The 14092-nt window shown below is 43.7% G+C and overlaps 1 protein-coding gene across 3 annotated transcripts in view; it reads right to left on the reverse strand.

Annotated features, from left to right (window-relative positions):
- The window catches only part of LOC110516757 (calcium uniporter protein, mitochondrial), a 26545-nt gene extending 13218 nt beyond the window's left edge, over positions 1-13327 (reverse strand). The window contains exon 1 of one of the 3 annotated variants that reach the window (XM_036933780.2): positions 12888-13327. In XM_036933780.2, the coding sequence (XP_036789675.2) occupies positions 12888-12998 (111 nt within the window). In that variant the 5' untranslated portion in view covers positions 12999-13327. The remainder of the gene's footprint in view (positions 1-12887) is intronic. The other 2 variants (XM_036933779.2, XM_090187768.1) reach the window with 2 other exon arrangements.
- Positions 13328-14092: the final 765 nt, after the last annotated feature.

The following is a 14092-nucleotide window of genomic DNA, read 5'->3' on the forward strand; positions in this document are numbered from 1 at the left end:
TCTTCCATGGCCAGCATACTCACCAGACATGTCACCCATTGAGCATGTTTGGGATGGTCTGGATCGACCGCGTGTTTCAGTTCCCACCAATATCAAGTAGAGGTCGACCGATTAACCGCCATGGCCGATTAATTAGGGCCGGTTTCAAGTTCTCATAACAAATCAGTAATCGGCATTTGCATTCCACGAGGAAACTGCATGGCAGGCCAAGCTGGTTCAAATCCCTGAGCCGACTACGTGAAGCCGACTACGTGAAGCCGACTACGTGAAGCCGACTACGTGAAGCATTGGTCGATCTGCCCTTGAGCAAGGCACTTAACCCTAGTTGCTCCAGGGTCGCCATCATGAGTGGCTGATCCCCTGGCCGTGACCCCACTCTAGAGGGTGTCTCATGGGAAGTTGGATATGCAAAAAAAAAACATTTCAATTTCATTACACTGTACAGGTTAGACATTTGCACGTGTGAAACAGGACAAATACAAGCACCCCCTACTTGACCTTCTGAATGGTTCCCATGTAATAAACAGTTCTAGGGGCCAGGGATGAAAAACAGAGGGATGGAGAAACCAAATTACCGGCTGCTGTCATGAGCTCAGGCTGCACTGTACCATGAAAGTGATTTGAGTCAAGGCATTTATCTTCTCGCTTTCCTTTCCACAACATTCTCTTAGAGAGAAAAAGAGGGAGGGTGAGCGAAAGAGAGTGGGAGAGAGAGAGGGGGGGAGGGGGCAACAATTGGAAAATGCAGCTGTGAGAACATGGAGAGAGAAGGAGAGTGGGCAACGATTGGAAAGACAGCTGAGTGAGAACATGGAGAGAGAAGGAGAGAGAGAGAGAGAGAGAGAGAGAGCGAGGAGAGAGAGCGAGGAGAGAGAGCGAGGAGAGAGAGCGAGGAGAGAGAGCAAGGAGAGAGAGAGAGAGAGAGAGAGAGAGAGAGCAAGGAGAGAGAGAGAGAGAGGAGAGAGAGAGAGAGAGAGAGAGAGAGGGGAGAGAGAGAGAGAGAGAGAGCGAGGAGAGAGAGAGCGAGAGCAGAAAGACTAAAAGAAAGAAAAAGGGAAAGGCAGCATGCAGAGCGAGGCGGATGTAACAGTCAAGCAGGTTGGATGAGTATAGGACGTCCTCCCCATGACAGCTCTCCAAGCGAGTGCTCTGCATACTTCAGAGGACATGGTGATAAAGCAGAAATGATAGAGAGCTGGAACTTGAAGAGTTTTTATTCCTCTTTACAGGGAGGTTACTGTTAAGACAACAGACTGCAGTAGCTAAGGGTCAGCTGCTGTATTCAAGTCCTAGTTGAAATGCAGAGTAGATCAACAATATATTAAGCGTGTGTCAGGAATAGAAGTGGGTAAGTGACTAGTAGATAACTGGCAGGTAGCTAGGCCTAGATAAGTGGGTTTCATAACAACTCACCCTTTCTTACCAAAACCACACAAACATATTCATCAGCAATCACGAGCCGGCTACCACCCGGTTACTCAACCCTGCACCTTAGAGGCTGCTGCCCTATATACAGAGACATGGAATCACTGGCCACTTTAATAATGTTTACATACTGCGTTACTCCTCTCATATGTAAATATAGTATTCTATTCTACTGTATTTAGTTTATGCCACTCCAACATTGCTCGTCCTGATATTTATATATTTCTTAATTGCATACTTTAACTTTTAGATTTGTGTATTGTTAGATACTACTGTACTGTTGGAACTAGGAACTAGGAACACAAGCATTTCGCTACACCCGTAATAACATCTGCTAAATGTGTGTATGTGACCAATAAACTTGATTTGATTTTGGAAAGTGTCACTGTCAATTGCTACCCAAAGGAGATTGAAAAACTGAAGAGAATCCACCTTTTCATTTTTCACAAATAGATATTCTTTCAGGAGATTCCTCTTAAAACATGGAACTGCACATTGGATGGCCAGTGGCCTGCCTCTAACAATGACAGTTACAGGCGGGAAATGACAAGCACTTTTCTGGCTTGTCAGCTTCCTTCCTTGAGTTATTCGAGGTACATTCAGACTGTCAGTCAGTTGGTAGCATGGCATATGAGAGCATAAAATAACCATTGTAGAACAGTGTGCATACTTGTCGCATAACCTTGCCTGCGTTCCAAGATCTTCAATAAAACATTTTAGATTCATTCCAAAATGTATATGCAAATTAAACTAGTTATCACGCTTGGCAGAAAAAGGTTCCATTCTAATAGAGCAGCTGAACCAGCTATGTCCTTTTAACTCCTTAGTTATAGGCCTAAACAACGATAGCAGGTTGACCACACAAACCCGCTAACCTGCATAGCAGTGGAGGCTGCTGAGCGGAGGACGGCTCATAGTAATGGCTGGAATGGATTCAATGGAATGGTATCAAGCACACGTTTGATACCATTCCAGGCATTATTATGAGCCGTCCTCCCCTCAGCAGCCTCCACTGCTGCGTAGTGATAACTATGGCAGTCCAAGTCTACTACACAAAGTCAAAAGTGAGAGCTGAGAGACAAAAGGTGTCTACAAAACAGGAACAATTTACTCTGATTTGAAAAGACCCCAGGCTCTCAGAGTATCTAGGATCAGCACTCATAAGATCACATGGACAGGGGGAACCTGATCCTAGATCAGCACTCCTATGACTGTGATGCTTTATGAATACAGGGCCCTGGGCTACTTGACATTTCAAAGAGCATTCATTTAACTGATCTGTTCTCATCAGTAGCATTTACGGAGTGTCAATCCGATTCTATTCCTTGATTTTTGGCCAATCATTGAGCTGACTCATTACTCCTCACCCTTCATCATGGATTCAGATTCACCAATACAAATCTGGAATATCTGGAATTGATTAGGAGCAGGGTGACAGCTAGCCATGGTCATTGAGAATGTGTGTCAGTGCACCTCCCGTCAGAGATACATTCCCTACTGACATCAGTGTTTCATTAATAGATAGGTAATCATAGTTTTTAAAAAAAGGGGCAATCTGCAGTTGCTATTTTCATTTTTGGACTTATACGTTAACGATATGTAACTATTTATTCTTGAAGAATATAACTTAAATTCCCCATGAGTTTAGTTCAACTGTTGTACCCCCATCAGAACCCATCGGACTGAGTTTAGGAAACCCTGCAGATATGTTAGTGAGAGGAAGCCCAGTGAACAGCAGTGGGAGAAGATGGAATGAGATGGATCTGGGCCGACATTCTGATCATTTACTCAACGATGAAACATTTGATCTGAATATAGTTCTGTTCCCAAAAATATAATCTGTTATGAACAGAGTGGACTATGTTTTGTAGACTTTACCCTTTGCCAGTTTCAAAAAATGACGTTGTTTAGAAGCGCAAAGGTGAATTGAGTTATTGCGCACGCGCACCTCACAGAGTAGGTGTTCAAATGGAAATATGCAAATCCATGCTAGAACGCACCAATAGGATCTCACTAGCTCGTGCTTGGCTCTGCCCACCTCCTTGCTTGTTCTACCCACCACTATGGCTCATTTGTTCCCATTTGAAATGACAGGCTGTGGTCTATCGTTGGTACAGCGCTCCGGACAGCTCCAGCCCAAGTCAAGCACTGCATGTTCATATTAATTCTTACCCAAACAGGGTGCTCCTTAAGATAGTGGTTACTGTGACACTGGCTGACTGACAGGAGTGAGGGAGCAGATTTAGCCACAGAGCGCCAGCCAGCCAGCCAGCCAGCCGGACAGCAATCTGACACTGAGGCAATAAGACATTCTTCTCTGTTGGGTGACAGTTTAGACAACTTTTCAAGAGAGTGTTTGTGAACTTCTATAACACAGGGTGATCTTGCAAGCTAGCCACCTATAGCTAGCAAGTTAGCAAACCAAATGTATAGCTGGAGCTCTGAGCTGGAGAAAATAGTTAGATAGTTCACTTCTAGTTAAGATATTTAGCAGGCAAACATTAGTAGTGAATCACCTATCTTGTGCTGCTCAACAGTGAATTGTCACGGTTGTTCCCTGTGCCATTTGTAAACATACAATAGAAATGTTTTTAATTGGCGGTATTGAAAAGCATACCGTCGGTACTTTAAAATAACCCCAATACACGGTATGCCGTCCAAGACTACTTGACATTCCCTGAAAATAGTATGTTTATGTCACTACTGTTGTAATTCCTCTTTGTTGTAGGCTAACTATATCTGATCAAATCTTTAACACCAGTGTATCATTCTGAAGGTTAGAATATGGACAGGCAAAACCCATTTTACAGTCTTTGAATTTTAATTCCCTGAGGTAAAGAGCTTCAAAACGGCAGAAACTCCAATTGGAGGAGAATGCATCTCAATAGTTCCTCAACTGAGCCTCTACTGGATACCACAGGACTGAAATCCTATGGAAACGGAGCCTCTACTGGATACCACAGGACTGACATCCTATGGAAACTGAGCCTCTACTGGATACCACAGGACTGAAATCCTATGGAAACTGAGCCTCTACTGGATACCACAGGACTGAAATCCTATGGAAACTGAGCCTCTACTGGATACCACAGGACTGAAATCATATGGAAGCTGAGCCTCTACTGGATACCACAGGACTGAAATCCTATGGAAACTGAGCCTCTACTGGATACCACAGGACTGAAATCCTATGGAAACTGAGCCTCTACTGGATACCACAGGACTGAAATCATATGGAAGCTGAGCCTCTACTGGATACCACAGGACTGAAATCCTATGGAAACTGAGCCTCTACTGGATACCACAGGACTGAAATCCTATGGAAACTGAGCCTCTACTGGATACCACAGGACTGAAATCCTATGGAAACTGAGCCTCTACTGGATACCACAGGACTGAAATCCTATGGAAACTGAGCCTCTACTGGATATCACAGGACTGAAATCATATGGAAGCTGAGCCTCTACTGGATACCACAGGACTGAAATCCTATGGAAACTGAGCCTCTACTGGATACCACAGGACTGAAATCCTATGGAAACTGAGCCTCTACTGGACACCACAGGACTGAAATCCTATGGAAACTGAGCCTCTACTGGATACCACAGGACTGAAATCCCATGGAAACTGGCAACAAATAGCCTCTCGGGGGATATCACCACTCAGTTTTTCTGTCACAACCCATTTATGAAATAGTAGGTATTAATGTCCATTTAGTATTTAAACATTAGGATCCCCATCAGCTGCTGCCAAGGTTCCAAACAGGATTAAACAGTTACAACACATAATTACATCATTACTCTAATACTACAAATCTACAATATAATATCCACAATACTACAATATTACAGTGTGTGTGTGTGTCTTCACAGTGCACTTTGTGCTTTTTAAAACCGATTTTACTGCTTGCTTGAGTTACTTGATGTGGAAGAGAGTTCCATGTAGTCATGGCTCTATGTAATACTGTGCGGTTCCCAGAGTCTATTATATTCTGGACTTGGTGACTGTGAAGAGACCCCTGGTGGCATGTCTTGTGGGGTATGTATGGGTGTCTGAGCTGTGTTTTAGCTGTTTGAACAGACAGTTCGGTGTGTTCAACACGTCAATTCCTCTCACAAAGACGAGTAGTGATGCAGTCACAGAGAATGGTATTGACACAGAATGGGAGCACAGTAGACACATAAACCTCTCTGCCTGAGTGACGTCCCACCATCCATCTTCTGCTAGGCTGAGTCCCAACTGTTGGGCTCTGGTCAAAAGTAGTGTACTAAAGCACCGCGGATCCAGACAGGGTTGTCCACTCTCCCCCTTGCTGTTTGCTTTGGCAATCGAGCCTCTCACCATTGTACTACGCTCTAATGATGCCATTCAAGGTATAATCAGGACGGGCTTAGAGCAGAACGTTTTGATATATGCTGACAACCTCCTTTTGTTCATCTTCAACCCTGATACCTTATTGCCACGTGCCTTATCTGTTCTTAAAACGTTTGGATCAATCTCAGGGTACAAGCTGAATCTAGGCAAGAGTGAGCTTTTTCCTGTAAATAAGGCTGCTTTAAAGTGCTCTTTTACAAGTATTCAGTTTAGGATTGTCCGGGATCAATTCACCTACTTGGGAGTTAGTGACAAGGAAATATTCAAATTTGTTTCAGGAAAACTTTGTTGCTCTAGCAGACAGTTTGAAACAATCTTTTACTTTTTGGAATTTGCTACCTCTCTCTTATTGGAAGGATAAATGTCACTAAAATGAATGTGTTGCCCACATTTTTTTTATTTTATTTCAAATGTTTACCCATTTTTATTCCAAAATCTTTTTTTAATTCACTGGATCAAACATTCATGTATTTTATTTTGGATGGAAAGGTAACACGGATTGGTAGAAAGTCCCAGTGTCCCTAGGCAAAAGGTGTGTCAACCCAATTGTAAAGCAGTCTCTTGAAATTTGGAATTAGTTCCGTTTTGCCTTTAGCCTCCGAGGCTTTTCTCTATCAGGCCCAATCAATCAGAACATTTTATTTCCTCCAACTTTGAATGATGGGGCTTTTGCCATCTGGCACTCACTAGGCCTCTCCTCGCTAGCCCAATTATTCTTTGATGATACATTGGCCTCTTTTGCTCAGCTACAGGAAAAGTTCAACCTCCCCCAATCCCACTTTTTCCACTTTCTCCAGACTAGGAACTTTGTCAGAGCTAACACACCTGAATTTCCCCATAGGCCCGCGAATACAGCTATAGAGAGCATTTTTGAGCTGAACAAGCTTACTAGGGGCGCAATTTCAGATGTATATGCAATCATTAATGACTTACAGAACCCCTATTTGGTGTCTTTAAAGACTTGATGGGAAAAGGATTTGGGGGAGGAACTTGGGGAAGACATCTGGGAATCTGTGCTGCACAGGGTGCAGTCGTCCTCTTTTAGCACTAGACACAGCCTCATTCAATTCAAGGTGGCTCACCGTATCCACTGGTCCGGGGCCAAACTTGGAAGAATATTCTCTGATTTTGATCCTACCGGTGTCAGATGTAAAATGGAACCAGCTACACTGTTGAGTACATGTTTTGGGGCTAAACTGTCAGGTTTCTGGGAATTCATATTTAAATGTTTCTCTGATAAATATGACACTGTTATAGATCCGTCTCCCCTTACAGCCCTTTTTGGAGTACTGCCCATAGGTACCCCCCTATCAAGAATCCAGTGGGAACGTGGGAACCCCAAACTGTTTTATGAGGCTTGGGCTCCATTCCGGTCTTACTTTAAACAGTCCATCCTCTGACGGCATTCCAATTAATACTAAAATAAGTCTGTATTTGACTCCCCTGTGACTTAAAGGCTGGATGAGCCTTTCTTTGTAGTTTTTTTTTGGGGTGGGGGGGGGGGGGGGGGGGGCATTAAGGTGAAGATGATGTGCTTATTGATTGACCTGCGGATGCCTTGTTCATCTTGCCCGGTCAGAGACTAAAATGTGAGCTTGTTTTGCCCTGTTTTTTTTTTGTTGTTTTTTAAAATTTTGTTCACGCTTACATACAATTATTATTCATTTTTTATTTTAAAGCATTGTAAACTTTATTTGTGGATGGTCGGTCTGTGGCCATGACTGTCTGTGAGTGGTTGCATTTCTCCACCCCCATCCCTTGACTGTTTACAGGAACAATGGTGTTTGCTCTGTCCCAGTACTACAGATTGCCCTTTAACCTTTGTAGCCTTCTGCCCGGTGTGTTTAACTTGTCTAAAGTACAGTATCTTTAAAAAGGTTAAAAAAAAATGTAAGAAAAATCATATTTTTTCTAGTTGAGTATATTATTAATATTGTTTTGTGTTGTCTTGTGTGTAAAACTGAATAAACAGTCAAAAAAGAGAAAAAAGTGCACTAAATAGGTAATAGGGTGCCATTTGGGACACATCCCTACTCCCTACCTATAATAAAGGAGTGTGGTGCGGTCCGATGGGGGAAGGGAATACTAATGAAGAGTCTCTAAACGGACACACCGCATTCATTACATCGATTCCCTGGGCATTGTAAAATCCAGGGTGCGATGAATCAAGTCTAGACTAATAGTTTGTATTTGGCCTCGGACTACAATGGATATTTTTGTTACTAGGAGGATGGTTTAAAAGGTTCAATGGCCTAAGATCTGCAAGGCATTTAAAGGCCTACGTGATTGAAGCTAGTTGTCACGTCCTGACCTTAGTTCCTTTTTATGTCTCTGTTTTAGGTTGGTTAGGGTGTGAGTTGGGGTGGGCATTCTATGTTTTTGTTCTATGTTTTGTATTTCTGCTTTTGGCCTGGTATGGTTCCCAATCAGAGGGAGCTGTCAATCGTGGTCTCTGATTGAGAACCATACTTAGGTAGCCTGTGTTCCCACTATGATTTGTGGGTAGTTGTTTTCCGTCTTTGTGTGTCTGCACCAGACGGAACTGTTTCGTTTGTTTCCGCTTTGTTGTTGTTTTTGTTCTAGTGTTCAGTTTCTTCATTACATTTACCATGAACACGTACCACGCTGCATCTTGGTCTACTCCTTTTTCCACCAACCACAATCGTTACACTAGTGGTGCAGACCTGAGCAAAACAATGATGGTTACACAAATGGAATAGCAGGATGGACACTTGACTAGGAGGCTGTATAGAACTGAAGAAAGCAATGTTGGTTACATTGAGTGTGGAATAAGGCTGGATACTACAACTAATGGGTTCTGACAAGTCTGCTCTAGCTGGAGGTGAATTAGTGACAGTGAGCTGGCTAGTTCTTGCTCTGCAGCTGCCCACTCATGGGGGGTTGGGGGGGGGTCTCACTCACTCTCACAATACAGATTAATAGGAACATCCATCATTACCATCCTCATAGTTTGTTGTTGTGTGGGCCAACAGTTAAGCAGCGAGTGAAATTACAACTCCATTCTCCTGGCTTTTTGGAGAATATTATTTGGCAACCCACATTTCCCATGAAATCAGGATAAATCCCCAATAGGCTCTGGTTATAAAGCAGGAATATGGGAGTGCAGTGGTAGCAATATGCAGCCATAAACCTTTAAAATGACAGTCCACTATACAACAGCCGATTTTATCCAATTGAGATCTGACAAAGGAGTTACTATATCTTCAGGCCTCAGGCAAATGCCATGCAAAAGGCAGCATGGATGGCTAGAATAACAATGGATGGATAGAGTGGTTGAGTGGTTTAGATACCATGGTGCTCTGGCTCCCCAGTCTCCCAATTACTGTCATACTGGAGTGAAATATGACCCGTGTTGCTAAAGCCACCACACATTGTTGCAGTGTGGGGTGTGCTGAGAGAGAGACCTCTTTGTGCCAGATTACCTGCAGTATATGGAACCTCCTGCCACGCCCATAACAACATTGCTAACGCTCTTTCTTAACTATTTCATTGTTGTCCTCATTCATTTCTTTCTGTATTGTCCTGTTCATTGTTATTACTCATTGAGTATTATTATTTTTCCTATTATTATTATTATCATCATCATCTATCTGCGTCATCATTGATTTAATAGCCACAGATAGAAAGACACACACACAGAGAGAGAGAGAGAGAGAGAGAGAGAGAGAGAGAGAGAGAGAGAGAGAGAGAGAGAGAGAGAGAGAGAGAGAGAGAGAGAGAGAGAGAGAGAGAGAGAGAGAGAGAGAGAGAGAGAGAGAGAGAGAGAGAGAGAGAGAGAGAGAGAGAGAGAGAGAGAGAGAGAGAGAGAGAGAGAGAGAGAGAGAGAGAGAGAGAGAGAGAGAGCAGAGAGAGAGAGAGAGAGAAGAGAGAGAGAGAGGGAGGAGAGCAGAGAGAGAGCGAGAGAGAGAGGAGAGCAGAGAGAGAGAGAGAGAGAGAGAGAGAGAGAGAGAGAGAGAGAGAGGAGAGCAGAGAGGGAGAGAGAGGAGAGCAGAGAGAGAGAGAGAGGAGAGCAGAGAGAGAGAGAGGAGAGCAGAGAGAGAGAGGAGAGCAGAGTAGAACCAAGCTCCTAGCTTCCTGCTGTTAATGTTTGGCTTATACCCCCTGGACATGTCTAAGGGCATATTGAAGGACATATACGGCCCATTTCCATATACCCCGTTACTCCTCAACTCAGCATTTTTCATGTTAGCTTATCTGGGTCGAACCAAAGTGCTCTTGTTTCACAAAGGCAGATAAAGATGGGAAGTGGCACTGACAGTCTGGAATCATGCAAGCTACAATGACTAATACATCCAGTTAAAAATATCCCCAGGGGTTTTCATTTCCAAACACGACATCCTTTAACTGCAGTCTGCGGTAGCTAATAACGCACTTCTGGATTTTAAACTCTTTTAATGCTCAGCACTCTAAGGTGAGGAGTCTGGCCTGTTCCATATTAAATCAAGAAAGATCGCATCAGGGGTCCTATTCAGTTGGTGGATATGTTTTGAAAAGGAGACCAGGGGATAAGCTACTACCCATATTGTCCATTGAGAAGACAATGTATGAATGAATGAGTGACATTTTATTTTCGTGTCAAATCACCAGTTGGCAACCCATCCCTTACGGGATTAATTGACACATAAACATTAAAATCATTCACTGTGATAATTCCAATCGGTGTTCGGTGCAGCGCGCACCGCATAAAGAGGGGAAAATAAATCAATACATATTAGTAAATAAGCTTATCCAAGCATTAATTACACAAACGGTTCCCTGCTGAACACGACCCTGACAAACAGATAGATGGGCAGCCAGTCAGATCTAGTGATTGGACGACTGACTCCTGTAATTCCCTCCAATCACGGCTCTAGATGGATAAAAGCCTCTCAATTACACACTGACTCATCAGACAAGAGGGCCTGTCAGGAGCAGATAAACAGTGTGTGTGCATCTGTCAGTGTCTGGTGGTGGGGGGGGGGGGGGGGGGTAACGGATGTGAAAAGGCTAGCTAGTTAGCAGTGGTGCGCGCTAAATAGCGTTTCAATCGGTGACGTCACTTGCTCTGAGACCTTGAAGTAGTAGTTCCCCTTGCTCTGCAAGGGCCACGGCTTTTGTGGAGCGATGTTTAACGATGCTGTTGTTGATGTGTGCAGAGGGTCCCTGGTTCGCGCCCGGGTATGGGCGAGGGGACGGTATAAAGTTATACTGTTACACTTTAAGGACCTTCCCCCTCCAGAAGCCGGGCTGCGTTCATAAGAGTATCAATCTACCCAGATGTTCTGTGGTGATAGTCATTGATGTGTGACTATGAAAAGTCAACTCCCCCTTCCATTCTGATTGACAGTGATGTGTGGTGCTGTGTAGAAAATGTGGGTTAATTGTACACTGAGTATACCCTCACATTAGGAACACCTTCCTAAAATAGAGTAACACCACCCCCACCTTTTGTCCTCAGAACAGCTTCAATTCGTCGGGGCATTGACTCTACAAGGTGTTGAAAACATTCCACAGGGATGCTGGCCCATGACTCCAATGCTTCCTTCCCACAGTTGTGTAAAGTTGGCTGGATGTCCTTTGGGTGGTGGACCATTCTTGAGACAAAGAAGAAACTGCTCAGCGTGAAAAACCCAGCAGCGTTGCAGTTCTTGACACCTACTACCATACCCCATTCCAAGGCACTTAAATATTTTGCCTTGCCCATTCACCCTCTGAATGGCAGACATTCTCAATTGTCTCAAGGCTTAAAAAAAATCCTTATTTAACCTGACTCCTCCCCTTCGTCAACACTGATTGAAGTGGATTTAACAAGCGACATCAATAAGGGATCATAGCTTGTCACCTGGATTCACCTGGTCAGTCTGTGTCATGGAATATTTTGTACACTTAGTTTATTCACCATATGTGATGACGTTGCACAAATGTAATTCCCCACAGAATGACCGAAGTGAAGTGCAGGGTCAGAGAGAGACAGAGATACAGCACAGCAGCAGTAGTAAGGTATGGGTGGTACAGGGACACGTCTACTGGGATCAAAGCACACTAAATGACCCCTCAGGCCCCGGGCCAAGACATCCTATCCTATTGGAAGGCTGGCTGCACCTTCCTTAACAACACTCTTGTGCTTTGCTGACTGGTGTCTGCCAGACGGCCATCATTCTAATGAAACATTAAGGAGGCCAGACATCACACACACACACACACACACACACACAATGTTTATATTAATCTGACAAACGGGTGAGGTTTCACATAATTCACATTGCATTCTTCATTAACTTGGAGAAGAACCTCATTAGTGTCCTCATTAGCCCTTGGGGACTAGGTATTATTATTCATTGTCATGCCAACACTCTGGGTGACATGGTGTTGATATTCTAGTTGGGAAATCACTGAGCTCTTACAGTAACTTATTAATTATGCATGGGATAGGTGACACTTTAGTGCAGTCATCTGAAGCTAATGAGAACAAGAGGGGAAAAGGAGGACAAAGAGACAGAGAGAGAGAATCATTCAATTCAAGGAAGGGTGTGTGTGTGTGTGTGATCCCCAACCGGTCTTCTGCATTCAGTTTCACTACATTATATGACTATATTCAGAGAGAGGAAAGCTATTTAGTCCTCATTTAACAACATGTCAAGACGTGATGGAATGAAAGGGAAAACCCTCTCTTGATTCAATGCATTGCTGATTGAAATGCATCACTGTGTTCTCTAGACTGCCTATATCTTTTTCACGGTAGGCCTATTGATTAGTTCAAGGATCTGTAATTCTGTTACAATCTAGTGTACTTCAAAGTAGTGCAGTTTAAGATGGAAACGAAGACTAAAATCTTTGAAACAGCGACGTGCATGACACCCTCGCTCAACATTCTCACGGTTTGACAGTTCATTAGAACTCTACCGGTTTCCCAAACCAACAGAGCATGTACAGTGCAGGCCTACAATAACAGACTAGTGTGCAAAACTTGTGAAGACACAACACCCTAGTTTGGATGTCTACATAACGACGCGACGGTCCCATCTATAAAGTATTGCTACAGTGTAGCACTCTCCTTTCACTACTCCCACACAGTAGTTTCAGTTTACCGTATGCAGTAATTTCACCGGAGATCGGGTTGTTTTGAGTGCGTAGCGGAACGGTTTAGTACATCCGACAACTCCAGCCCGGAGTTTGGCGACCATTCGCAACGAAGCCATCGTCGTTAAATTAGTCCATGCGTTCTGGCATACTGAGCAGTAGAACACTTGTAGAAAACCTGCCTAGTAGCAGGATCTTCGTATCGTATTCCAGTCAACAACGGACTGTTTTGCGTGTAAACAGACTGAGGGCGGGTGAGATAAGAGATAGGGTCTGAGCACAGCCCGAGAGAGAGCAGCGTACCGTTTCCTCCGTGTGCAGCAGTCAGTGGTGAGAAGCAGAGCGCGCCCGCGTGACAGACTTTATTCTCTTCCCTTTGGTGGATGTCACAATAGTAGAGGTCGGGTATGAATGGGCCATGCAGCGTGGCGACACGTCAGAACAGAATGCATGTACATGTCATAATACCGTATCTTCTATAATACAACATGAAGAGTGGATTCCTTTTAGAATGTTTGAGTGTTCAATCAACAGAATGGGCTTCCAGTAGAGGGTTTATTAAAGCAATCGATTCTGTTAGAGGTTAAGGAAGTACAATGACATATACAATTACATCATATTTCAAACCCACGGCTGGGATAATATAGACTACCCAACTAAAAGTTGTCTGTGTGTGTGTCTCTCTCTCTGTGTGTGTATGTGTGTGTGTCTCTCTCTCTGTGTGTGTATGTGTGTGTGTCTCTCTCTGTGTGTGTGTGTGTGTGTGTGTGTGTGTGTGTGTGTGTGTGTGTGTGTGTGTGTGTGTGTGTGTGTGTGTGTGTGTGTGTGTGTGTGTGTGTGTTTGTGTGTGTGTGTGTGTGTATGTGTGTGTGGTCAATAGCAGAGACATTTGCAGGGGCCTCATTCCCAGCTATATGAACTATTAATATCGTCATCCATCTGGTCGGTGGTACAAAGTGGAATCTACTGTAGCACAGCCAACCTGTACAGACTGGGAAAGTTGCCCACCCTATTGATCCAGCCACTGCATGTGCTTCATTAATATTTTAACATCACAGAGAGTGTGTGTGTATGTGTGTGAGAGAAGTGTAATTGTGTGTACGTGTGTGTGTGTGTATGTGTGTAGCTAATACATCTCTATACCCTAAAATGTCTATATCCTAGAATGTAGGCCTAATACAGGGTATTTTGTGATGTCTTTTATCAGACAGAT

This window comes from Oncorhynchus mykiss, chromosome 10 (genome assembly GCF_057628025.1).
Source record: "Oncorhynchus mykiss isolate SJ-2025 chromosome 10, ASM5762802v1, whole genome shotgun sequence".
Lineage (NCBI taxonomy): Eukaryota > Metazoa > Chordata > Actinopteri > Salmoniformes > Salmonidae > Oncorhynchus > Oncorhynchus mykiss.